We start from the raw sequence: 26,106 nt of genomic DNA, 5'->3' as shown, positions 1-26,106 counted from the left end.
ATGACTTTCATTGTGTTTCAGTGTATCTTGAAGGATCATGCGAGTAATTGTTTCTTGTTGATGCTGTAAACAAAATGTCACCATGTTTGTTGTTGGTACTGAACACACATTGAAAATAAATCCACTGAAATAATAATAATAACAATGATTAATTTCTAAGTCTTTATTAGCTGTTTGTGAAGTTTTGTGCTCTTGCGCTACGTTCGTTTGCATCCTGTGCATCTCCTGGGGGCTAAGCCCCTCCTGTCCTTAAAAGCTAGTGACGCCCCTGGGGAGACCTGAAAATAATACGTTACAGTAATCGAGACGAGACGTATTTTAACAATATCAATACATTTATTCTTATTTTTCCATTGTACTGCTGCTGCATATTGTTACAATAAAGTCAATGGTGCAAAACTGCTCTCAGTCAAATCCTTATGGCTTTTTGCCCTCAGTGACAGTGACAATATAACACTATAACAACAACAAAAAACATATAGATAATATAAACAATGTAACAATTCAAACGACACATAAACAACAAACATGGGGGAAAATAATTAAACCTGCAAAATATAAATGTTATGATATCATCACGCTGGGATCGACCTTATGCTGCCACGGGTTTGAATTTCTGCGTCGATATTGTCGACATTTGTATCGATCGTCCCACCCCGTACTGGAACCATCCTCGAGCGCGCCTCTCTCGCGCGCGTCCTTTCTGGCAACATCTGATGGCTTTTAACACTTTTTTGGACACGAAGGACGTCTAAACGTGTAAAAGTGCTCCTCTTTTTGGCTGGTTCGGCTCCGCGACGCAGGCACCTCTAAAGTGGAATATGACTAAATCGAACGTCTGTCATGAGGTAAGAAGACTACAGCAGGGGTGTCCAAACTTTTTCCACTGAGGGCCGAACACGGAAAAACTAAAGCATGAGGGGGCCGCTTTGAAATTTTTCATTTTCAAACCATAACAAAATATATGGATTTTTTGTTTTGTTTTTACATTTAGGGCTCCCGGGGACCATAAGTCTCCGTCATTAACATGTTAAAATAAGTCAAATTATTATTTTAATTTTTAATGTAACGCTTACAGTAAATCTCTATATCAACTTCAGGTTGATATAAAGTTAAAAAAACTATTTAAAAAAAAAAAAAAAGGTTTTATGCCTTTTCTGTCAAAGACAACTTTGTTTTTCATAGTAAAACTGAAATATGCAGTATTTCCCCCACAGCCCAAAACATTCAGAAAGCAATGTTTGATGTGAAGTAATTGGATTCCTCAAAATATCAATAATGCAGGACACCATTGATTTAAATGTATTATTATTTCTGAGTAATCACAATGAAGAGATAAATAAAATCCCACTAAATATCTTTGGGATCTAAAAGGTCCCCCACTCATAAAGTGATACATTTTTATTATTATTTGTTGTACTTTCAACACTTAAGTTACGAGATCAACCTCAGATATATCTGTCAATTTTACGTTTGAACTATTATTTTGGTTGTTTTATGCTCTTTTGTCAAAGAAAACGTTGTTTTTATACCGCAACCACATATGCGATAGTTTCCACAAAATTTTTTTTAAGTGAAATATTTTAAGTAATTGGAGCCTTGAAAAATTCATTATAACATTCATTTTTGAAAATACATTTTTTTTGGGAGCAATAGCAAAAAAAGAAAAATAAAGACAAAAGAAAAAAAACAGCCTGCATGGCAGCTTTGTATCAACATTGCAACTTTCTCTCGTGAGATTTCACCTCATTCCACTTTTTTAAATTATTTCAAAATGTTTGCAATAGCATTTCCAGAATGTGTGGCGGGCCGGTAAACAATTAGCTGCGGGCCACAAATGGCCCCCGGGCCGCACTTTGAACACCCCTGGACTACAGTATACACGTCAATAATGGCAACAAGAGGGCCTTTTTAGCTTTAGCACCCGTTAGCATAACACAGGGGTTTAAAGTGCTTGTTTGGGAATATGTTGGGTTTATCTCGACCGAGTTCATTAGGGGTTAGGCTACAGTCAAAATTTTAAAATTGCAATGCAATTTTTTGTGATGTTTTGCTTGTCAAAAAGGTCACAAGATGCTGACAGTGTGTATTTTTCCTGTGTTTCAACCCATTTATAAACAATCTCCTCCATCTGCTGTCAAACCAGGTGTCACATTGGCTCTATTGCAATAGTCAGTGAGAAAAAAACATTGTGACACATTCCAGGAGTGCTCCATGATGCTGGAGCAGGTCAATTAAGGTGATGAGATTATTTGTAGTCCCCCCTTCCAACACACAAACACAGACTCCTACCCCTTTTTCTCTATTATGACATTCTGACAGGTGGCGGCGTGGCTCAAATGGTGGCACGGCATATCAGAAAGAGGTTCGAATCCAGCTTTCGCCATTCTAGTCACTGCCGTTGTGTCCTTGGGCAAGACACTTCAACCACCTTGCTCGGAGGTGCCAACCACACGGGTGTAAATGTAGATGATGGGTTTGTCAATGTAAAGCGCTTTGAGTTGCTGGGGAAAAAATTTGTAGCATAAAGTAACGTGAAATACCGCGTTAGATTGTGGCGGTGATAACTTTGTGAGTTGTGACGAGCACAAAGCAAAGGACGTGTAGGTGTTGACTGGAAAATAGTTGTTAATGTGCACTGGGTGCGTCGCTTGTCATGCCATTCCATGCTTCGTGCCTGAACAGTGTGTGTGTGTGTGTGTGTGTGTGTGTGTGGTGTGTGTGTGTGTGTGTGTGTGTGTGTGTGTGTGAGAGTGTGTGAGAGTGTGTGAGAGTGTGTGAGCGACTGAGGAAGTAGCCAGAAAAACGAGTTTAGCATAATGGGTAAGCGAGCGAAGGACGTCATTTATCTAAAATTAAAGGTATGAGTTCATTTCTGTCATTATCCGACTCGTGACACCCTCTCAGTCAGTTTTGTTTTTCTCCAAAGTGTTGACTGTCTTTTTTTTCCTCGTCAGGAAGACTTCGACGTCGTTCATCGATGGTTGCGGGCTATCTGAAGGGGATCTTCTGGTTCGAGGAAACTCCAGAGCTACCTTTTGGATATAGAGAACGTTGGTCCGTTTCACTCACATGGCTTTAATGATGTGATGACCAGAAACCCACCGCATAATTTACTTGACTATGTTCAAACAGCACCACAACCCTCAGGCTAATACATAACGGCAGAGGACAAGATGCGAGCTGAAGAAGAAACTTCTGAAGTTCCCGACACCCTAATCTCCACTGATGACAAAGCTCAAACTGGAAGAGATGTTTTTGAACTATCTACTGTTGGTGACGCTGCCAGCACAGAAAACAGAAATGACACCATATTTGATTTTACTGATGGACTGGCAGGCAGCCAATCAGAACCTCTTGAAAGTCAGGGGTCTGTAGAGATGGATGGGGCCAAAACAGTTCACCTGCTCGAGCCTCTTGTGGTGGACTCTTTATTGAGAGGACCACCCGTGCCCCCGCGGCACACCAATGACGATGTCCAGGTCAGCTTGTCTTCCGAGAGGCTACAAGCCAGTGAGTATAGCGACTCGGACTACAGCAGCTTTCAGTCTAGCCCAGGCTACGCTAGCACGAGTTTCAGTGGTGAAGTCTTAAGTGAACTAAGCAGAAGCTCTTCTGAAAAGACAAACTCGGTCCCTCCCACCCCCACGTCCCAAAAATCCGGCAAAAGAACAAAAAACCGTCTCACTGCTGGCCGAGGGGATTCCAAATCTAAGAAAAAATCAAAGCCTGCACCAAAAAAGGACTCTGTCGATAACAGGGGCAACACAGGCGATGAAGAGGAGCGTCAACGCAAGCGGCCCTGTCCCAAGGTCACCGAAAGGACGTGTCGCTGCTGCAGGTCCATGCACAGGGGCTGTCTGCGGTGTGTGGAGGAGACGCCAGCCATGTTGTCTGGACTGGTGCTGTCTTTGGCCTTCTGTGTGGCCATCATCGTCCTTATTCCCACCATGGGAAGGGTGAGAACAAATGTGTCTGTCTGTGTTGTGTGTTTGTTTGGTGGGAAACTAAGCACATCAATCAAATTAGAGGGATAAATACGGTTAAACAAGTCAATATTTGGACACTGTTTGACTGTGATCTTTATTTCCAAACTCAGGACTCAGGAAACCTCTCTTATAGCTGGTGGCTGACTAATAGTTAATCGATATGTCTAAAAGTTAATAAATAGGTGATGTAGGTCAGCAGTGTGAGTGTGAACACCAGTGCAACATTATTGGGCCTCATTTAGATACCAAAAAAAAAAAAAGGGAACATTTTTTGTAATGACTGACTAACATCGACACCAAAAATGCATATAAATATTCAGCTGCACCAGTGCACCGGTATACAGCTTTTGATAAACGCCAACAAACACGTGCATGCGCACAGTGTATCCCACTCGGAGAAGGACTACGGTGTTTCATACAAAACTGCAATCTATTCATTATGTTGAGGGCAAGATGACATCATAACCTTATTTGTATAATTAGTTTTGAAGTTTTTATTTTTTTTAAAAGACAAAAAAAAGTTACACATATATTTAGAGACAAATCTTTATGTTATTGTTAGTTGTCAGTGTCAATATATCCCTTTCTTGTTACATTATAGGGCTTGAAAGTGTGACGTGGCAATGCATTGCGTTGTGGGTCTGGCTCAACTTTGAATTGCTTATTTCCATGGCTGAATACAAGACTGTGCTTATACTTTATTTTTTTTCTTTAACAAGTTCAAATCATTAACTGCCACAATCGTGGTCGTGATCGCTTCAGGTTAAAAAATGATTTGGTGAGATTTTTGTAATTTCCAGCGTAAAAGCAAAGCCGAAGAAAGTCTGGTTATTAAGCTCGAAAAGAGACGGCAAATAGCCTGGATAGCAGCCGTGAAACGATCAAACATGACTTTTCACGTCATGACCTGGTACATGTTGGTGTGTTCACTGCATTTTCAGACTTGTAAGTTTGAATCAAAGCATGTTTTATTCAGGCAAAGCATGTTTTTAATTCAGGGCAGTGCGGTGGTTAGCGCTTGTGCCTCACAGTGAGAAGGCCTTGGGTTCGATTTCCTGTCTCGGCGACTTTCTGTGTGGAGTTGGCATGTTTTCCCCGTTACTGCGTGTGTTTGCTCCGGGTACTCCCAACTCCAAAGACATGAACCAGGGGATAGGCTGATTGGCAACACTAAATTGTGAGTTTGAGTGTTTGTCTATCTATGTTGGCTAAAGCTGCACGATCATGGCCAAAATATTAATCACAATCATTTTTTTAATATTGAAGTCACGATTATTAATCACAATTATTTACTGTGTTATGTAAAACATATTTTATTGCCCTTTCTATTTTAAACAGACAGTATGTGAACTGGGCTTTTATTTCAAAATGAAAGTTAACAAAAAATAATTATTAGTTATAAAATTTAAAATTTGTAAAACACAAAGGGCTAACTAAAAATAAATATGCCATTGCACAGTGCGATCATAAAGTGCAAACAAGTGGAAAAAATAAGATAATGGGCAAAAGGCACATTCTCCAAGGAACACACTGTGCTGCTCATAAAACGTTATTACAACCATTATTTATGCATGTCTTTGAGAGGTGGGTGGATATGTGGTCCCTCGGTGCACCGTTGATGTTACGGTAGTCTGTACATCAGGGCTTTGCACCGGTGGCGGGCGGACTGCTCTGTAAGCAACTATAACTATTTGGATTATTAGCTTCACGTCGCGGGCAAATAATGGCGGTTGAGAAAAGAAGGGCCTTTTTTTTATGTAAACATGTGGCAGCAACTCAATAATATGTTTAGATGTGCACACCATTGCAACTTTGCAACATATGGCCTTTGTTGGTTTATACGCGCGGGAGCATTTCCGGGTTTGAGGGAACGAGTGGGAGGGTGCCTTGGGAACGGTGAGGTGTGCGGGCGTGTTCCGGGCTTAAAATGTGGGTCACTCTACAGGACAGAAGGGGACCAATGTAATAATGCATTTATTTTTTTAAATATTTTCAGGAGCTACAGGCGGCCGGCTGATCAACTGTCAGTTACCCTCTCACTCACACTCGCATGAGTCCACTGTCTTTCGGTCACCCCTTGGCGGTTGGCTGACTGTTGGTTGTGAAAGTACTTCAATTGATATGCAGCGGATCCTGCTTTTTAAATGTTAATATCGCCAGCGATCACCCTCATTTAATCGTAGCGACCAAAATCGTGATCACGATTAAAATTTTATTAATTGTGCAGCCTTAGTGTTGGCCCTGCGATGAGGTGGCAACTTGTCCAGAGTCTACCCTGCCTTCCGCCAGAGGGTAGCTGGGATAAGCTGGCTTTTTTGTGTTTCTACAATGCGACACGGGCCCATAAAAACGACCTGGGCCACACTTTATTTACATTTAATTATTTATACTACACACTGTGTAAATATTTTACTTAGCCCTCCCTAAATGTTAGAATGTAGATTGGCAGATAGGTAAACAGTCCTTCAAATTAAAGAGGGAAAAACATCCAAATTGACGTAGATTGTTGATAGTGTCCATAATGAAATCACTGTAAAACTAAGCACACAAAGGAAAGTACATTAGTATACACTTGAAGTGCACATGTTAAATCAACAATACAATTTGGTATAAATCGCCGCTTGCTTAATGCTAGCATACAATGAAAGATCTAACAAAAATTAGCAATACGATCATTTTAAACTTGTACAAATGTTTAAACTGTTAAGGGAACACAATTGACATAAAACAGCAAATGCATTTCTACTTAGATGTATATATTGACCAAATATTGACTGCTAACTTTTTACTACTGTTCTGCGTGCGAAAGCCTCAGAACAGTCAAACCTCAAACTTTCAAACAAGAAACATAATCAATGTTATGTGGAACATGAATAATAAATATACAACCGTGTTTTTTTAATTAGGTTATTTGCATTGGTGTAGACCTGCTCTACAAGAAATGCATCCTTAAATGACTTCTTTTGTGCTTGGATTTGCATTGGTAATATAGTAGGGGAAACACTGTGCCAGTACATATCAGAAAAACAAAAGAAACTGCAGCACAATTGTTGTGAGCTATTAACTTTGCTGAAGCATGTGGAACCCACCTGATCTAACAGGCTTGATGCCTTCAAGTTTACCCTTGTGACACAAAAGTGCCCTCTGCTTGTGAGAGGGCCCATGATTGCATTTAAATAAACAAGAACGTTGCAATGTGTGCACAGGACCTTGACGTCCACGTCGGAGCTCTGGCGGTGGTCTGCGTGGTTCTCTGTCTGAGCGCCATCCTGCTTGTGTGTCTGCCATGGCTGGCCACTGTGCGGCGCTGTGCTGGCGCTTTGGCCCTTTTTGTGTGGGGGACGCTGTACATCACCGCCATTGTTTTCATCTTCACCGGCGGGCCTGTGACAACATGGGAGCAGGTGACGTCATGTGACTGAACTACTTTTTGACACTCCTTATTATGGCTGACTTCATGTCGTTCACCTCCTCAGGTCGCCTTCTTCCTCTTCCTGTCTCTGAGCGTGTACACAGTGCTGCCTCTATCGCTGGCCTGGGCCATCATGGTGGGAATTTGGACCAGTGTGACACACATCATCATCATCAGTGTTTATGTCCCTGTCGTGAGCCCAGAGACACCAGAACTGGTTGTGCAGGTGACTGTTTTTTTTTTTGCACCCTTTATGCACTTTTAATTTTTGTTCTTTCTGGCCTGGTTGACCTCCCTGCCTCAGTCAGAGCTCCTGTTTTGAATGTCTGTGTGGCGTTTGCATGATCTTCTCATGCTCGTGTGGGGTTTCTTTGGATACTCCAGCTTCCTGCCGCATCCCAAAAACATGCATATTAGGCTAGTTGGAAACTCCAAATTGTCATTACGTGTGAATGGGGCTCAGATGGTAGAGCGGTCGTGCCAGCAACTTGAGGGTTCCTGGTCACGCCCGTAATGTCCCTGGGCAAGACACTTCACCCACCTTGCTCCTGATGGGTTGTGGTTAGCGCCTTGCATGACAGCTTTTGCCAATGGTGTGTGAATGGGTGAATGTGATAATGTAAAGCGTTTTTAGGTATTATGCAGGTATAGTAAAGGCTATATAAATACAGATCGTTTACCATTTACCCTAAGATAGAAGCGATAAGCAAATGAAAAGATGTTTGCACTATTGTTGTAAAATTAAAATGTAATCCACCATTTCTCCACAGCTGGTGGCAAATGTAGTGCTGTTCTTGTGTGTGAATTGCATTGGGGTCTTCCACCTGTGGACCACTGAGAATGATCTGAGGATATCCAATCTGAAGAGAGAGGAGTTTAGTGCCATCCGCTCTAAGAAGGAAATTAGGAAATACCAGCAGGTTGGATCATATTACATATGTTTTATATATATATATATGTTACATATGTGGAAATGTTTTATTTTATTTTATTTATGAATAATACAAATTAATGTCAAATTAATAGTGTGCTTGCATGCACATATATATATATATATATATATATATATATATATATATATATATATATATATATATATATATATATATATATATATATATATATATATATATATATATATATATATATATATATATATATATATATATATATATATATATATATATATATATATATATATATATATATCTCGATCATTGTTACCTTACGTTTATGCTTCTGTGTGTATGTATACTTGTGGCCAGCCTCCACCGACAGCAGCGCGTCTCATTTATTTTTTGTCATGCCCCTCTTTGGGCACATTATTTTTTCATGCCCTTCATAAATTGAAATACGATTGAGAACCTGACTATATATTTATTTATTTATCCATACAAACCACTTTTTGAGTTGCTGGCGCCAGCACCTACTTTCCACTGAGCTGAAGACTTGGAATTGTTTTATCAAGCCTCCCTGACACCATATCGTATACTTACGTGTACTTAGTCATAATTCCTGGTTTACCCGGTTGATTAATTCGAGCAGTGCTGCCTCCAAGCTGGATGCTTGGTATCATTCAAGAATGAATGCACAAAATTAATATAGACTCACCATTGGTACAAGCCTAAAGGTTACTTTCCAGAAAAAAGATTATAACGTTGTTGTTTGATGTATGCCTGACCAGTAGTGCATTTTTAGGGTTCATCGTCACCGAACATCTAGTCTCGGACGGGAATAACAGCACTGTTTACAATGCCACTGTGGAAATCTCAGAATAGTAATGACAAAACATAACAAGCACTCATTAGCATGGAAGCGACAAAACCACATTTAAATTTTCTGCTATTGTCATTTCAGTCTTTTTCAGTCCTTATTATCCTTAGCTGTCTGTCAAGTTTTTTTAGCATCCCCAGTGAGACAGCTTGTTTAATTTCTTAACTACCAGTAGTGATTGCGAGAGCCTGACTTTGACACCAATGTGACAATAAAGTAAAATAAAAGTCTTTGTATTTTATTTTTCTATTAATAATTGCCATTTCCAAAATCAACATGCGTTAAAATTATTGATGTTGAAAGTTTTCCGTAGCCTGGTTTGGGTAATTCTTATCAGTGACCAAATCAACCTGTTCACCCAACCGCCCCAACCCTTCCCTGTCTCCACCCGACCTGTCCTATTTGTTTCCCTGGCAATAGGAGAGTCTCCTGCTGTCTGTGTTGCCACGTTACATCGCCATAGAGCTGAAAACAGAGCTGATAAACAGGCTGACGAAGCCCAGGAGCGATGACGAAAAAAATAAACACAACTTCCACAGCCTGTACATACGGCAGCACAAGGACGTCAGGTGAAATAATGAGTCTTTCAGTTGTTGCAAATGCTTAATGTTGCATCGTATGTGTGTAATCTTAAACGTGTGTGTGTGTGTGTGTGTGTGTGTGTGTGTGTGTGTGTGTGTGTGTGTGTGTGTGTGTGTGTGTGTGTGTGTGTGTGTGTGTGTGTGTGTGTGTGTGTGTGTGTGTGTGGTGTGTGTGTGTGTGTGTGTGTGTGGCTCCAGTATTCTGTACGCCGACATTGTAGGCTTCACAAAGCTGGCCAGTACCGGCACACCAGAGGAGCTGGTTGCAGTGCTCAACAAGCTCTTCGGCAGGTTTGACGACATTGCCAAGGTACAAGGACGTCCGCAAAGGTTGAAAAAAGAGAGATCTCTATCTCATTGGCTCTTAACTTTCTGTCATTTTATAACAGAAGAATGGATGTCTTCGCATCAAAATTTTGGGCGACTGCTACTATTGTGTGTCAGGTCTTCCGGACCCAATTTCTGCACACGCCAGCAACTGTGTACAGATGGGCTTGGACATGTGCACTGCTATCAGGTAAGCTCATTTGACTTCTTTCTATTTTGCATGTCACATTTACTGTCCACCTTCCTTCTGTCATTCTGATACTGTTATCCCCTCTACATAACACTCTACCTAAGACATGACCGCCTGGCGTTATGATTTTGTTTTCTCTTGTGTAGTAAACTGCGAGAGGCAACGGAAGTGGAGATCAGCATGCGTGTTGGCGTTCACTCTGGCAACGTGCTCTCCGGCGTGATCGGCTTGCAGAAATGGCAGTACGATGTATGGTCACATGATGTCACGTTAGCCAATCACATGGAGTCTGGAGGTGTTCCTGGGTGAGAACATCAATGATACGTCAATCCACTTTCTGTAGTGATTGTCCCCAATAATGGTCACAAGTGAGCTTGATTCTATACAAGCTGACTATTGGTGACAGGCGGTGTAACACCGTGGACTAGTCACTTGTTAATCACAGGAGATTTATAGACAACCAAGAAACCAGCGCACCCCCTGGGGCACCCTGCTGCCTAACAGCCACTGTACCAATCAGTTTAGTTTTGTTTTCACTGAAACCTGAACATTTTTGCTGTTTCTGTAAAGGCGAGTTCATATCACAGAGGAGACCCTAAGACACTTGAATGGAGCGTACCAAGTGGAAGATGGCAACGGGGGTAGTCGCGATCCTCTGCTTAGAGGAAGGAAAACCTACTTGCTGATTGACCCCAAAGAGTCCAGCCTGATTAAAAGACCCATAACAGTAGGACTGCACACTTTGTATCCATGCAACATACTAAAGTGTATTTGAGTTTTTTTGCTTGAAATTACATTGCATCCGGAGAGCATTCACAGCGCTTCACTTTTTCCACATTTTGTTAAATTACAGCGTTATTCCAAAATGGAATCCATTTTTTTTTGTTCTCCAAATTCTACAACTAGTACCTCATAACTTCAATGTTAAAAAATTTATTGCAAATGTATTAAAAATAAAAGACTGAGAAATCACATAAATATTCACAGCCTTTGCCAAGAAGCTCAAAAGTGAGTTCAGGTACATCTTGTTTCAAATGATCACCCCTGAGATGTTTTATTTGGAGTCCACATGTGGTAAATTCAGTTGGTTGAACATGATGGAAAGGCACACACCTGCCTATATACGACACCCTACCCTCAACAGTGCATGGCATAGCACAAACCAAGAATGAAGTCAAAGGAATTGTCTGTAGATCTCAGAGACAGGATTGTCTCAAAGGCAAGCACAAATCTGGGGAAGAGTACATAAAAATATTTGCTGCCTTGAAGGTCCCAATGAGCACAGTGACCTCCATCATCCGTAAATGGAAGAAATTTGGAACCACCACGACTCTTCCTAGAGCTGGCCAGCCGTTTAAACTGAGCGATCGGGGAAGAAGGGAGGTGACCAAGAAGATTCGATGGTCACTATCAGAGCTACAGAATTTCTCTGTGGAGAGTGGAGAACCTTTCATAAGGACAGCCATCTCTGCAGCAATCCACTCATCAGGCCTGTATGGTAGAGTGGCCCGACGAAAGCCATTCCTTTGAAAAACTTTTCCAAAATGCACCTGTATGACTCTCAAACCATAAGAAATTTAATTCTCTGGTCTGATGAGACAAATATTGAAGTATTTGGCGTGAATACCAGGCGTCATGTTTGTAAGAAACCAGGCACCACTGATCACCAGGCCAATACCATTCCTACAGTGAAGCATAGTGGTGGCAGCATCATGCTGTGGGGATGGTTTTCAGCTGCAAGAACTGCGAGCCTGGTCAAGATAGAGGGATAGATAAATGTAGCAATGCACAAAGACATTCTAAAACCTCAAACCTGCTCCAGAGCACTCTTGAACTCAGACTGGGGCAACGGTTCATCTTTCAGCATGACAAGGACCCTTAGCACACAGCCAAGATATCAAAGAAATGGCTTCAAAACTACTCTGTATATGTCCTTGAGTGGCCCAGCCAGAGCCCAAACTTGAATCCAATTGAACATCTCTGTAAATATCTAAAAATGGCTGTGCACGGATGCTTCCCATCCAAGCGGATGGAGCTTGAGAGGTACTGCAAAGAGGAATGGGTGAAACTGCCCAAAGATAGGTAGGTGTGCCAAGCTTGTGGCATCGTATTCAAAAAGACTTGAGGCTGTAATTGCTGCCAAAGGTGCATCAACAAAATATCGAGCAAAGTTTGTGAATACTTATGTATATGTGATTTCTTAGTTTTTTATTTTTAATACATTTCAAAAAGCTCTAAAAAACGTTTTTTCACATTGTCATTGTGGGGTATTTTGTGTGTAGAATTTTAGAAAAAAAAAAGATTCAGTCCATGATGTCACATTAGCCAATCAACGTGGCTGCAAGATAACAAAATGTGGAAAAAGTGAAGCGCTGTCAATACTTTCCAGATGCACTGTAATTACCAATTAGAACACCTCTCTGTATGAACATAATGTTAATTTGCATTTTCTGTTTATAAGGCAAACCCTCATGCAGCTGTCGAAAACAGGCAGCGGGCTTCTCTGCGCATGTCTCAGTACCTTCAGTCGTGGCGGAACATCCACCCTTTTGCCGAGCTCAGCAACAATCATGCTAAGAAGATCAAACCTGTTCCTGTGCCCCCTGTGAACCAGTCGCCTGCTGTATGTTCACACACAGGACTCTATGCATTCATCGCCATGTGCAAATATCTGTGTTCTTACTGTACCTAAAAATTGTTTGCTTCAGGAAGGACCACTTTCTCAAAACAACCCCTCCTGGTATGTTGCATTGTAGCTCATGTACTAACGTTGCCATCATTCACTTAAAATGTTGTCCTTTTGTCTCAGCTTGTTTGTAGATAACTGTGTTAGAGGATCACTGGACACTCTGGACATGGCAGGGTATGTTTGACAGACTCCTTTGTAGAGATTAGTACCAAAACCTGGTGCAATAATGGCACCAGAGCCGACATAAACATTAGTTACCAGACCGAAAAACTAAGACGATGATAGTGCTTCATTATGGTGTTTAATTGGCACTAAAATGAGACAAAAATGAAGTATAGTTACAGCTAAGTCAAATATTGTGACAGTGTTACACTTGACTTAAAAAAAAATTCATAAGATGGAGACTAAGGAGCAACCCCTCAACCCCCCTCCGTGCGTCGGTTGAGGTGGGCAGGGTTGGGGGGGGCGGGGTTTGGTGGTAGCGGGGGTGTATATTGCAGCCCTGAAGAGTTAGGGCTGCAAGGTGTTCTGGGTATTTGTTCTGTTGTGTTTATGTTGTGTTACGGTGCGGATGTTCTCCCGAAATGTGTTTGTCATTCTTGTTTGGTGTAGGTTCACAGTATGGCGTATATTTCTAACAGTGTTAAAGTTGTTTATACGGCCACCCTCAGTGTAACCTGTATCGCTGTTGATCAAGTATGCGTTGCATTCACTTGTGTGTGCGTGCAGAAGCCGCACATATTATGTGACTGGACCAGCACTCGTTGGACTAAGTGAAAAGCGGACGTGACGATTTTCGGGAGGGGCACTGAAATTTGGGAGTCTCCCGGGAGGGTTGGCACGTATGAGAATTAGCGGTGAATGCAGTGTTACCGCGGCACCGCTGCTGTATATAATCGGCGGGCTAGCTCTAGTGTTGATTTGATATTGCCTGAAGGGCCAAGTGAAATTACACGGCGGGCCAATTTTGACACCCATGTACTAGGGTGTAACAGTAATTGTAGATACTGCGGTGTTGCAGTTTCAAAGTCTTCACAATAATGCCGTGATGCCTGACGGTATCAAACAAAAACTTGGTGTGTCGTTTTTTTCTGGCGCTTAAACCTTGGCCGGGTCTGAAAATAAAATACATCTCCCAGAATTTAATGGGCAGCGGGGTAACAGGGTGGGAGGCATAGAATGTCTGAAGCACTGCAAGAAGTGAAGTGTGTTCGTAGTACATAAGAGGAACTTTTTCAGGACAATCCATAACTGTTTGAGTTATGTTTCTAACAAACACACAAACAAATCTGGCGAAAATATAACTTATTTGGCGGAGAAAGAAAGAAAGTCTGCGTTCCACTTTCGTCTCGAGTGTTTCCAAGGCGACACAGCCAACCGATCACAGTATTATGGCTACGGTACGATAATATTGTGTTGTATGTCCAAATAGAAAATCACAAAAAAAACTGTACACCGCAGAAAATTTGACTAAGCTGAAAAGATACTTGATAAATCCTCAATCCATCCAGCCATTCTCTACCGCTTGTCTCTTTTGATGTCACGGGGGGCTATTCAGCTGCACTTGGGTGGAAGTCACGGTACACCTTGGACAAGTCGTGACCTAAAAAACTGTCACTTAGAAAATATATTTGAAGCCAGTGGAGCTAAACATCAGTTTGTCAGGTATTTACATTATTAATGTTGTCTGTCTATCGGTGTTGGCCCTGCGATGAGGTGGTGACTCGTCCAGGGTGTACCCCGCCTTCCGCCCTAATGCAGCTGGGATAGGCACCAGCCACTCCAGCAACCCCAAGAGGGACACCTGGTAGAACATGGGTGGATGGAAAAGTTATCTTGTTAGTTAACTTTTCAGAGAAACAACATTTTCCAAACTGATATAAAACAATGTCCGCTGTGGAGGACACTGCTTCTCAAAAATTTTAATTGAAAGACACTAAACAGAACATAATTGTTTGACACTGGATGTGTACACTCAACTGCAAGTTTTTTTAATTTGTTTGAAACAGTGGATGTTTCGCTACAATTCTTTGCACCTAAAATACATGTTTGTAGTAATAAATATGATTACAACATATTAGCCTTATGTTTGTGTTCAATTACTGTAAGTGTGTTTATTCTTAACATTTCTGCCACTTCATTTCACACACTATGGCATTTTTAAGCCTTTTCATTTGGACATATACCACAATATTATCGTACCATAGCCATAATACCGTGATTATATCGTACCGTGAGGTTAACTAGTACTTATACCCCATAATACTATCGCACCTGAGGAGGTAAAACCCTCAAGTTGTACTAGACTACCTCAGTATTATCTTTAAACATCTTTGACTATTTTTATTTTTATTCATTTGTTCTTTTAACTTAAGTTTCAACTGTACTATAGTAAATATAAATTAAAATCACATTTAATAAAAGTATGAAAATTAATTAAATAGATGAAAAAACAAAATTGGTTTCTGCTCTGTTCTGTTTCAAAATGATCAATTTGGCACCGCTATTGGAAAATATGTAATTGATACCCGACCCTACTCTTTTGTTGTTGTCATTCCATCTGATCTTCCTCTTTCTTCTCCAATGTCGCCCAGGAGGAGAGCCAAGAGGCTTAACTGTCTGACTTTGCTGTTCAATGATGCACGCCTGGAGAAGCAGGTACCATCAAGTGATCCCACCAAGAAATGTGTGTACTTTTTGTGTAACATCTGTGTGTGTGTTTGTATTGCAGTTTCGCTTCTCAGAGGTCAAGGGCTTACACCACTCCATGAGCTGCCTTGCTTTGGTTTTTGTCACACTCTTCACTGTCCAAATGCTCGTGTCTTACAAGTGAGTCGCACACGCATGTTATCTTTATTTTTGAATAAAGATAAAATGGTGACTAATGTGTTTGAAACCACGGCAGGAACTTCGAATTGGCCGTGTCCTACAGTGCCACTTTTCCTGCACTGGTAATTCTGCTGTCCATTGCGTTCTGTGGTTACCTACAGGTTCGTGTAAGCTTGATCAAATTCCCTTTAAGTATTACGCTGTACACTTATTTAATGCTTTTTTTTTTAGAAATTGCGTTCCAAGATACCGCCCCGTGTCCAATGGATGTCAGGAGTATCTCAAGGTGTCTCAACCAGAGTGGTATTGCGTTTGTTTATTGTCTGCTTAGCTGTGCTCATCACGCTGCTGATGGCCATCCTCAACTTTGTAAGCTGTTTTAAAATATGCTTTTTGTCGACATTTTTAAAAGCGTGTTCTGTATGCGTGCTTGTTTCTTATTGCTCATGTCACTGTAACTGTGCACAGGTCTTTGTCCCAGGAAATAACTGCACTGACATTACTGACAGGACCCAGCTGGAAGGTCTCAAACTCTACACCGTACCTGTGAGAAGCCGTTTTTGTAGCCTGTTTATTTACAAGTCCAGACAGGTGGTGAATTAGTGAACCTATTTCTCCACTCACACATCTAGTATTACCTGTACTGCTGCCTGCTGGCCATGGTGGGAGTCATTGTCTTCATCAGGATAAGTTTGTCGGTGAAGGCGCTGCTGCTCACACTAGCCGTGGTTGTTTACCTGGCACTCTTCCTTCACGTGTATGCATTTAGGTCTGATTGCCTCGTCAGCCTACTCTACAACACCACCAGGTGAGCGACCATTGATCCTCCTCAGCAGCCATACATTTACATTCTGGTGCAAGACTGTAGAGGTGTCATTCTCCTACCTTTTGTCTGCCTCAGACAGAATCTGTGTCACCTTTCAGCACCATTATTTATTTAATAATCTTTTATCTTATCAGTCCCCCCAAGCAGTGAATTAATTATCTTTTTTTTTTCCTCAGGCCTGGTGTTCTGAAGGACCCTCTCATCATGTCTGGTGTTTGGCTGGTCATCTTTTATATTGTCTGCCTCATACTGGCCAGACAGGTGTGTGTGTGTGTGTGTGTGTGTGTGTGTTTGTTTGTGTGTTTTGGTCAAGTGTGGAAAGTGTGGTACATTATCAAACAGCTAAAATCAAGCACAAGTCAAACAGCAAACTGCTCTATCTCTGATAATGTACAGATTTTTTTAGTTTTTTTTTACAAAGGAGGGGAAGTACCACTTTGGGGAAAAACTACATTTAAAACATTTGTGTGCCAGCAAAAACTTTTAGCTTATCAATATACAGAGTAAAATTATGGAACACAGCCAATTGTATAATATATTCTTGTATTCATGCATTCATTATTATATATTATGTCCCTTGGAATTTACTCTTGCATTAATGTATTCTTTATTCATGGTATTTATTTTAATTAATTAATTTAATTGGTCTATAGCTGTAATTTGTTGCCTTATTTTGGTTCTTCTTACCTTTCTTTTTAATTCAAAAATCAATATCTTTCATTTCTCTTCAAGAATAATACAGTATCAGTCAACAAGTATGCATCACTCAAAGAAAACGATTCGATACGTACAGTCGTGATCAAAAGTTTACATACACTTGTAAAGAACATAATGTCATGGCTGTCTTGAGTTTCCAATAATTTCTACAACTGTGATAGAGTGATTCGAGCACATACTTGTTTGTCACAAAAAACATTCATGAAGTTTGGTTCTTTTATGAATTTATTATGGATCAGGCTAGAATTAAGGTTTTAGAATGGCCTTCCCCAAGTCCTGACTCAAACGTGTGGACAATGCTGAAAAAACAAGTCCATGTCAGAAAACCAACAAATTTAGCTGAACTGCACCAATTTTGTCAAGAGGAGTGGTCAAAAATTCAACCAGAAGCTTGCCAGAAGCTTGTGGATGGCTACCAAAAGCGCCTTATTGCAGTGAAACTTGCCAAAGGACATGTAACCAAATATTAACATTGCTGTATGTATACTTTTGACCCAGCATATTTGGTCACATTTTCAGTAGACCCATAATAAATTCATAAAATAACTAAACTTCATGAATGTTTTTTGTGACCAACAAGTATGTGCTCCAATCACTCTATCACACAAAAATAAGAGTTGTAGAAATGATTGGAAACTCAAGACAGCCATGACATTATGTTCTTTACAAGTGTATGTAAACTTTTGATTGCAACTGTATCTCGACACATGAAGAACAATACGATTCAGAAACCAATAATTTTCAAATGTAACATTTTATTTGATAGGATTGGATGCAATATGATGCAATCTGGTACAGTTCTGTGCATATATGTATGTGTATATATATGTGTATATATATATATATATATATATATATATATATATATATATATATATATATATATATATATATATATATTATATATATATATTAGGGGTGGAGGAAAAAATCGATTCGAATTCGAATCGCGATTCTGACGTTGTGCGATTCAGAATCGATTCTCATTTTTTAAAAATAGATTTTTTTTTTTGATTTTTTATTTTTTGATTTTTTATTAATCAATCCAACAAAACAATACACAGCAATACCATAACAATGCAATCCTTCATTGACATTATCATTAGACATTAAAATAAAAAAGAACAATAGTGTCACAGTGGCTTACACTTGCATCGCATCTCATAAACTTGACAACACACTGTGTCCAATATTTTCACAAAGATAAAATAAGTCATATTTTTGGTTCATTTAATAGTTAAAACAAATGTACATCATTGCAAACAGTTGATAAAACATTGTCCTTTACAATTATAAAAGCTTTCTTTTTACAAAAATCTACTACTCTGCTTGCATGTCAGCAGACTGGGGTAGATCCTGCTGAAATCCTATGTATTGAATGAATAGAGAATCCTTTTGAATCTTGGCAAAAATCTTACCCACACGATTATCAAATGTAATAGGAAAATTAATTCATACTGACCAAACTGGCTTCATGGAAGGTCGACAATCTTCAGACAATACAAGGAAATTGTTTAATGTTATTTACTATGCTAGAAGTCTCCCTTATCCCACAGCAGTATGTACTGTTGATGCGGAGAAGGCATTCCACCGCATAAACTGGTCATTTATGTTTTGCACATTACGTAAATTTGGATTTGGAGATAATTTTATACAATGGATTAAGATGCTTTATACAAGGCCCATGGCATCAGTCAAAACCAATAATCATATTTCAGAACCTTTTTTGTTAAAAAGAGGAGTAAAACAGGGATGTCCTGCATCTGGATTATTATTTAATTTGGTTATTGATCCCTTAGCTGTAAAAATAAGAAGTGAAAATAATATTCATGGTATAAATATTGGCTCTCAGTATAATAAGCTATCGATGTATTGTGACGACATAATTTTTTTACCTGTCACATGTTAACTCCTGTCTTCTTTATATCAATAATGTCATCACTGAATATGGCTGTTTATCAGGGTATAAAGTTAATTGGGACAAATGTGACATATTACCACTTAATAAACACTGCAAGAAATGACAAGTTCAGAACTCCAAAATTAAATTGTATTGCATTAGTATGGTATTGTTGTGTATTGTTTAAAAAATAAATAAAATAAATCGTTTTTGAATCGAGAATCGTTTTGAATTGAAAAAAAAATCGATTTTGAATCGAATCGTAACCCCTAGAATCGATTTTGAATCGAATCGTGGGACACCCAAAGATTCCCAGCCCTAATATATATATATATGGTGCGGATGGTGTTCTGCTGACCTCGACTGCGGATGTTGTGGATCGGTGGAGGGAATACTTCGAAGACCTCCTCAATCCCACCGACACGTCTTCCTATGAGGAAGCAGTACCTGGGGAATCTGTGGTGGGCTCTCCTATTTCTGGGGCTGAGGTTGCTGAGGTAGTTAAAAAGCTCCTCGGTGGCAAGGCCCCGGGGGTGGATGAGATCCGCCCGGAGTTCCTTAAGGCTCTGGATGCTGTGGGGCTGTCTTGGTTGACAAGACTCTGCAGCATCGCGTGGACATCGGGGGCGGTACCTCTGGATTGGCAGACCGGGGTGGTGGTTCCTCTCTTTAAGAAGGGGAACCGGAGGATGTGTTCCAACTATCGTGGGATCACACTCCTCAGCCTTCCCGGCAAGGTCTATTCGGGTGTACTGGAGAGGAGGCTACGCCGGATAGTCGAACCTCGGATTCAGGAGGAACAGTGTGGTTTTCGTTCTGGTCGTGGAACTGTGGACCAGCTCTATACTCTCGGCAGGGTCCTTGAGGGTGCATGGGAGTTTGCCCAACCAGTCTACATGTGCTTTGTGGACTTGTAGAAGGCATTCGACCGTGTCCCTCGGGAGGTCCTGTGGGGAGTGCTCAGAGAGTATGGGGTATCGGACTGTCTGATTGTGGCTGTCCGCTCCCTGTACGATCAGTGTCAGAACTTGGTCCGCATTTCCGGCAGTAAGTCGGACACGTTTCCAGTGAGGGTTGGACTCCGCCAAGGCTGCGCTTTGTCACCGATTCTGTTCATAACTTTTATGGACAGAATTTCTAGGCGCAGTCAAGGCGTTGAGGGGATCCGGTTTGGTGGCTGCAGGATTAGGTCTCTGCTTTTTGCAGATGATGTGGTCCTGATGGCTTCATCTGGCCAGGATCTTCAGCTCTCACTGGATCGGTTCGCAGCCGAGTGTGAAGCGACTGGGATGAGAATCAGCACCTCCGAGTCCGAGTCCATGGTTCTTGCCCGGAAAAGGGTGGAGTGCCATCTCCGGGTTGGGGAGGAGACCCTGCCCCAAGTGGAGGAGTTCAAGTACCTAGGAGTCTTGTTCACGAGTGAGGGAAAAGTGGATCGTGAGATCGACAGGCGGATCGGTGCGGCGTCTTCAGTAATGCGGACGCTGTATAGGTTCGTTGTGGTGAAGAAGGAGCTGAGCCGGAAGGCAAAGCTCTCAATTTACCGGTCGATCTACGTTCCCATCCTCACCTATGGTCATGAGCTTTGGGTCATGACCGAAAGGACAAGATCACGGGTACAAGCGGCCGAAATGAGTTTCCTCCGCCGGGTGGCGGGGCTCTCCCTTAGAGATAGGGTGAGAAGCTCTGCCATCCGGGGGGAGCTCAAAGTAAAGCCGCTGCTCCTCCACATCGAGAGGAGCCAGATGAGGTGGTTCGGGCATCTGGTCAGGATGCCACCCGAACGCCTCCCTCGGGAGGTGTTTAGGGCACGTCCAACCGGTAGGAGGCCACGGGGAAGACCCAGGACACGTTGGGAAGACTATGTCTCCCGGCTGGCCTGGGAACGCCTCGGGATCCCCCGGGAGGAGCTGGACGAAGTGGCTGGGGAGAGGAAAATCTGGGCTTCCCTGCTTAGGCTGCTGCCCCCGCGACCCAACCTCGGATAAGCGGAAGAAGATGGATGGATGGATGGATATATATATATATATGTGTGTGTGTATATTTATACATGCAATATATGTATATTGATCACTGTTTATCTTCAAATAATAAATATACTTTACAAAAGACCAGCAAACAAGTATTTGTGTTGCTTTTGACATGACATACAGAACAATGTATGTCTTTCTGTCCCCCAGCTTTTATCCAAGCCCAAATTCTCTTCAGTGGAAAAGATTAAGACAATCGGCAGTACATACATGGCAGCTGCAGGGCTGACGCAATGATGATGAAACCATGTCATTGTGTTTATTACTGTAGCACATTCCACTTAAAACCCTTTTTACAATGAAAGCAGACTTAATATTCAGTTTTAACTGTCAGCACAAATTGACTTCAACCTTTACTTTATAATATAGCTCTGGTACACGTTTGTCAGTAAAATGCTGAAGACTTGGTATCATGTACAGAGGCTCCAATGTATTTATATGCCCTGAAAGCTCTCGTTCTCCACAATGCTTTGCGATCTCCAGTCTTTAACAATGAAACAAGCTACTAGAGACGTTATTGCCTTTGCTCGAACTGAGTTATGGCCAAGTTTCGTTTGAAAGAATCCTTCAATTTCCATGTCTTAGTGCTGGTGTGTCTGAGCTACATTGACTAACCATCTTATTGCCGTTTTCTACATGTCTTCCCACCATGTCCATTTTGACATTAGCCCAAACTTTAGAGTTAATTGTGTCTGTGTCTTCTATTGATTAAGAGCTACTTCATACTAACTATTTTTAAGCATGATGCATTTCAAGGTGCTCACTGTACATTTTGCTAAGTGTGTTTAAAACAATCTGTGACGATGAAAAGTATTAGGGAATGTCCATCCATCCATTTTCTACCGCTTGTCCCGTTCAACATCTCGTATCCTTTGTGCTGTCAGGACGAGCTGGGTTGCCGTGTAGACTTCCTGCTGGAACACTGTTTCAAGCTGGAGCATGAGGAGATGGAGATGGTGGAGAACATCAACAAGCTTCTCCTCCAGAACGTCCTGCCACTACATGTGGCCTCCTTTTTCCTGGGCAAGACTGTCGGCAACCTGGTGACAGTGCACGGACAACATTAGAAGTAGTTGTGAGTGAACGAAGGCTAATCGATTGTTTTTTGTTCTCAGGACCTGTACAGCCAGTCCTATGACTGTGTGTGCATCATGTTCGCCTCTGTACCTCAGTTTAAGGAGTTCTACAGTGAGAGCAGCGCCAACAGGGACGGCCTAGAGTGTTTGCGCTTCCTCAACGAGATCATCGCCGACTTTGATGAGGTACGAGGGAGCGTCGTTAGTCTCCTGTCTTTCCCATGTGTCACTGAGATGGTCTCTCTGTCCCCCAGCTTTTATCCAAGCCCAAATTCTCTTCAGTGGAAAAGATTAAGACAATCGGCAGTACATACATGGCAGCTGCAGGGCTGACGCAATCTTTGGATGACAGGAAGGTATAACTTTCTTTTAAGTTCATTATAAAGTAGGAACTGTCACATGCGGTCAGTGGAGGCATGGTATCATATCTGTTCACTGATGTGTGGTGTAAATGTATTTTCTGAATGATTTCAGTCATTTTTGTTTTCAATGATGATGAATGCCAGAGGGCACTTGCGTTGAAACAAACATTTTAGACCACCTTCTTTTGAGTTCAACCATATTAGCTAAAAAAGTAACACTATAATGTTATGTTTGTATGTTATGTTATGTATAATTTCACTCACCACTTCAACATGAATACAAAAAACACCATAACATTGTTTTCAAATGTATTTAGACTTAGACTTACACTTAGACTTCCTTTTTATTGTCATTCAAATTTGAACTTTACAGCACAGATAAGAACGAAATTTCGTTACATAAGCTCATGGTAGTGCAGGATAAAAAAGCAATAAGGTGCATATATAAATAAATAAATAAATATATATAAATAATATATAAATATATATATATATATATATATATAAAATAAATACATATATATAAATAAATAAATAGATTACTGTACAGATAAATATATTGCACTTTTTCACATGCGTCCATGTTTATGGATGTATGTTATATTGTCTTTTTTATTCCAGCGAGTTAATCCATTTTGGAGGGAGTTGAGAGGATAATTTAATTATGATGCGTTCAAGAGTCTTACGGCCTGAGGGAAGAAGCTGTTACAGAACCTGGAGGTTCTGCTTCGGAGGCTGCGGAACCTCTTTCTAGAGTCCAGCAGTGAAAACAGTCCTTGGTGGGGGTGGGAGGAGTCTTTGCAGATTTTCTGAGCCCTGGTCAGGCAGCGGCTTTTTGGGATCTCCTGGATAGGATAGTATTTGTTCTTGAAGGTCTCACACTGCTCAATAGAAATTCCAATATTTCTTTTGGTTTTACTTCCCTTTTTGTCTTGTCGTTTTTTGGTCCAACCAGAAGCTACCAGAAGCCAATAGCTGACTTGATGGCATTATAACACATTTGTGCATCAATATAGTGATATATTACACATACAATGTTGTGTCCATTAAAAAATCACAGCACACTTACATGGAGAATGTTGTTTTAATCGCCTGTGCGTGTTATTAGGTGCACGCATGTGCATCTACTGTAGAATGAAATAAAACCAACACTAAGTAAGTAAGTTCATGTTCTGTTTTTAATATACGGCTTAGTACATGACATAATGTTGCAACTTGTACAATGTGAATGGTTGTTTGCGTCTCTGGGAATGCTTTTGTGTATGTGACAGCCAGGTCAGTGCTTTGGCAGCCATGAATCTCACCGCACGTCACTGAGTAGTAGCTCTGATCACGACCCCAAACAAAAGGTTTTATGTCATCATTTTGGCTGTAAGGTGGTAGTGGTTAACATGTCAATCTCACAGTTAGGAGGTGCAGGGTTAAAATCTCTGTGTGGTGTTTGCATGTTTTCCTGGGTACTCCTGCTTCCTACCACATCCCAAAAACATGCAACATGCAAACTATTTAGATAGGCTCCAGCTGTGTGACCCTAAAAAGGATCAGTGGTATAGAAATTGAATGACTGGATGGATTTCATCACTTGACTTCTTTGGAACATGATCTCTGGTTCCCCCTGTAGAAATGTGACATGATCTACAGTCATGTCCGCTCCATGGTGGAGTTTGCTATCGCTCTAATGAACAAACTGGAGCTCATCAACACGCACTCCTTCAACAGCTTCAAACTCCGCATTGGTAAGCTTTTGCACTCTGATTGAGAATTTACAAGGTTGTCCAGCTGCTAAATTTAGCCCGTGTGGTGCCCTGGCAGGAATAAACCAGGGCCCGGTCATTGCTGGAGTCATTGGCGCTCATAAACCGCAATATGACATCTGGGGGAACTCCGTCAACGTGGCGAGCAGGATGGACAGCACAGGGGTGTTGGACAAGATACAAGTCAGTAGACGCTGGTTAACAGTCTGCTCTCTCTCCAGATGAGTGTGAGTATGAGTATGTGCTTTACCTTGATGCTTCTCTGTATATAGGTGACTGAGGAGACAGCCCAGGTGGTCCAGAGCTTGGGTTACGGCGTCACACTCCGAGGGGTGATTAACGTCAAGGGCAAAGGGGAGCTGACAACATACTTTGTCAATACAGAGCAATCATCTCCACAGTTCTAAACTCCTCTTTTGAAGGACAATTACGACGAGTCTGACACATTGTGCTCGCTGACATGGCTGTGGCCCTGGCCCTGTTGCTGATGCTGCTGACTGCCTGGCCATGCATGAGCTCTCTCTATGCACACACACACTAATTGCAACAGGATGCCTTAGTCTTTGGGATAGGACGCTAAATAGAATCCCTATTGGTTGAATGATCGTTTTGGTTTTAAATGATGATGTAACAGTGTCTGAAAACTTACCATCAATTTGTTTTTTCCAAATGATGATTTGCTGAATGCAATGAAGGACATTCTGTTTATCTGCACTAAGCGTTTTTGTTGACAATCTCCATCTTTGCAACTTGCACTTTCTAGTCACATTTGTGTACACTGTATAAAAATAATGCTGAGATGATTGAATTATGATTACAGTCTAATTCAATAATGATGCCATTTTAAAGAGCTCATTTGATGATATATTTATATATACTGTGTTTCAAATACATAAGAATTGTGTGAATGTCATTCGAGCTGGTTGTTACATATGTGGAAATGTTTTATTTTATTTTATTTATGAATAATACAAATTAATGTCAAATTAATAGTGTGCTTGCATGCACATATATATATATATATATATATATATATATATATATATATATACATATATATATATATATATATATATATATATATATATATATATATATTCACATGAAGGCATTTTTGTATGAGTAAATAGAAATATTTGAAAAATAAATAATTCATTAAAACTCTGAAATATCCCTGCATGAATCAATTACTAAGTCAATAATGTGAATTCATTAAAATGCCAATTAGATTAAATGTGTACTAGTGTCCAAACTTTCCATAAAGATAACCAGACGAATGGTATATTTCTCCTTTTGTTTACCTCATAACTTTAAAAAAGGAGGGTGTGTTCCACTATTGTGGGATCACATTCCTCAGCCTTTCCGGTAATGTCTATTAAGGTGTACTGAAAAGACTACACCGGATAATTGAACCTCAGATTCTTGAGTAGCAGTGTGGTTTTTCGTCTTGGTCATGGAACTGTGGGCCAACTATGTACTCTCGGCCGGATCCTTTAGGGTAAATGGGAGTTCGCCCAACCAGTCGACGTGTGCTTTGTGGACTTGGCATTCGACCGTGTCGCTCGGGAAGTCCTGTGGGGAGTGCTCAGAGAGTATGGGGTATCTGATTGTGGCGGTTTGCTCCCTGTATGATCAATGTCAGAGGGCGCTT

General features: G+C 40.9%; 1 protein-coding gene across 1 annotated transcript; it reads left to right on the top strand.

The window, feature by feature from the left end:
• The first annotated feature begins 661 nt into the window (after positions 1-661).
• LOC133662145 (adenylate cyclase type 2-like) lies at positions 662-25,447 on the top strand. The gene is made up of 27 exons (XM_062065862.1): positions 662-848; positions 2,958-3,057; positions 3,136-3,959; positions 7,196-7,393; positions 7,466-7,627; positions 8,172-8,321; positions 9,595-9,743; positions 9,954-10,065; positions 10,145-10,272; positions 10,419-10,577; positions 10,843-10,999; positions 12,734-12,895; positions 12,981-13,012; positions 13,082-13,135; positions 15,556-15,619; positions 15,693-15,790; positions 15,867-15,951; positions 16,022-16,159; positions 16,259-16,336; positions 16,423-16,598; positions 16,793-16,877; positions 22,148-22,306; positions 22,379-22,525; positions 22,594-22,695; positions 24,323-24,437; positions 24,514-24,638; positions 24,728-25,447. Exons 3-27 carry the CDS (start codon positions 3,177-3,179, stop codon positions 24,860-24,862), a joined length of 3,753 nt encoding a protein of 1,250 aa, XP_061921846.1. The 5' UTR covers positions 662-848; positions 2,958-3,057; positions 3,136-3,176; the 3' UTR covers positions 24,863-25,447.
• Positions 25,448-26,106: the final 659 nt, after the last annotated feature.

The sequence above is a fragment of the Entelurus aequoreus genome, linkage group LG12 (genome assembly GCF_033978785.1).
Source record: "Entelurus aequoreus isolate RoL-2023_Sb linkage group LG12, RoL_Eaeq_v1.1, whole genome shotgun sequence".
NCBI classification, from domain to species: Eukaryota; Metazoa; Chordata; class Actinopteri; order Syngnathiformes; family Syngnathidae; genus Entelurus; species Entelurus aequoreus.
Note: the sequence above shows the minus strand (reverse complement) of the source record. Positions and strands in the feature narration are given on the sequence as shown.

Excerpts from the sequence above, each read along its gene's own strand:
- LOC133662145 (XM_062065862.1), top strand. The coding sequence starts at position 3,177 with ATGCGAGCTGAAGAAGAAACTTCTGAAGTTCCCGACACCCTAATCTCC. Across the intron at positions 9,744-9,953 it reads CGGCAGCACAAGGACGTCAG|TATTCTGTACGCCGACATTG; the intron begins GTGAAATAATGA and ends GTGTGGCTCCAG. Across the intron at positions 11,000-12,733 it reads TGATTAAAAGACCCATAACA|GCAAACCCTCATGCAGCTGT; the intron begins GTAGGACTGCAC and ends TCTGTTTATAAG.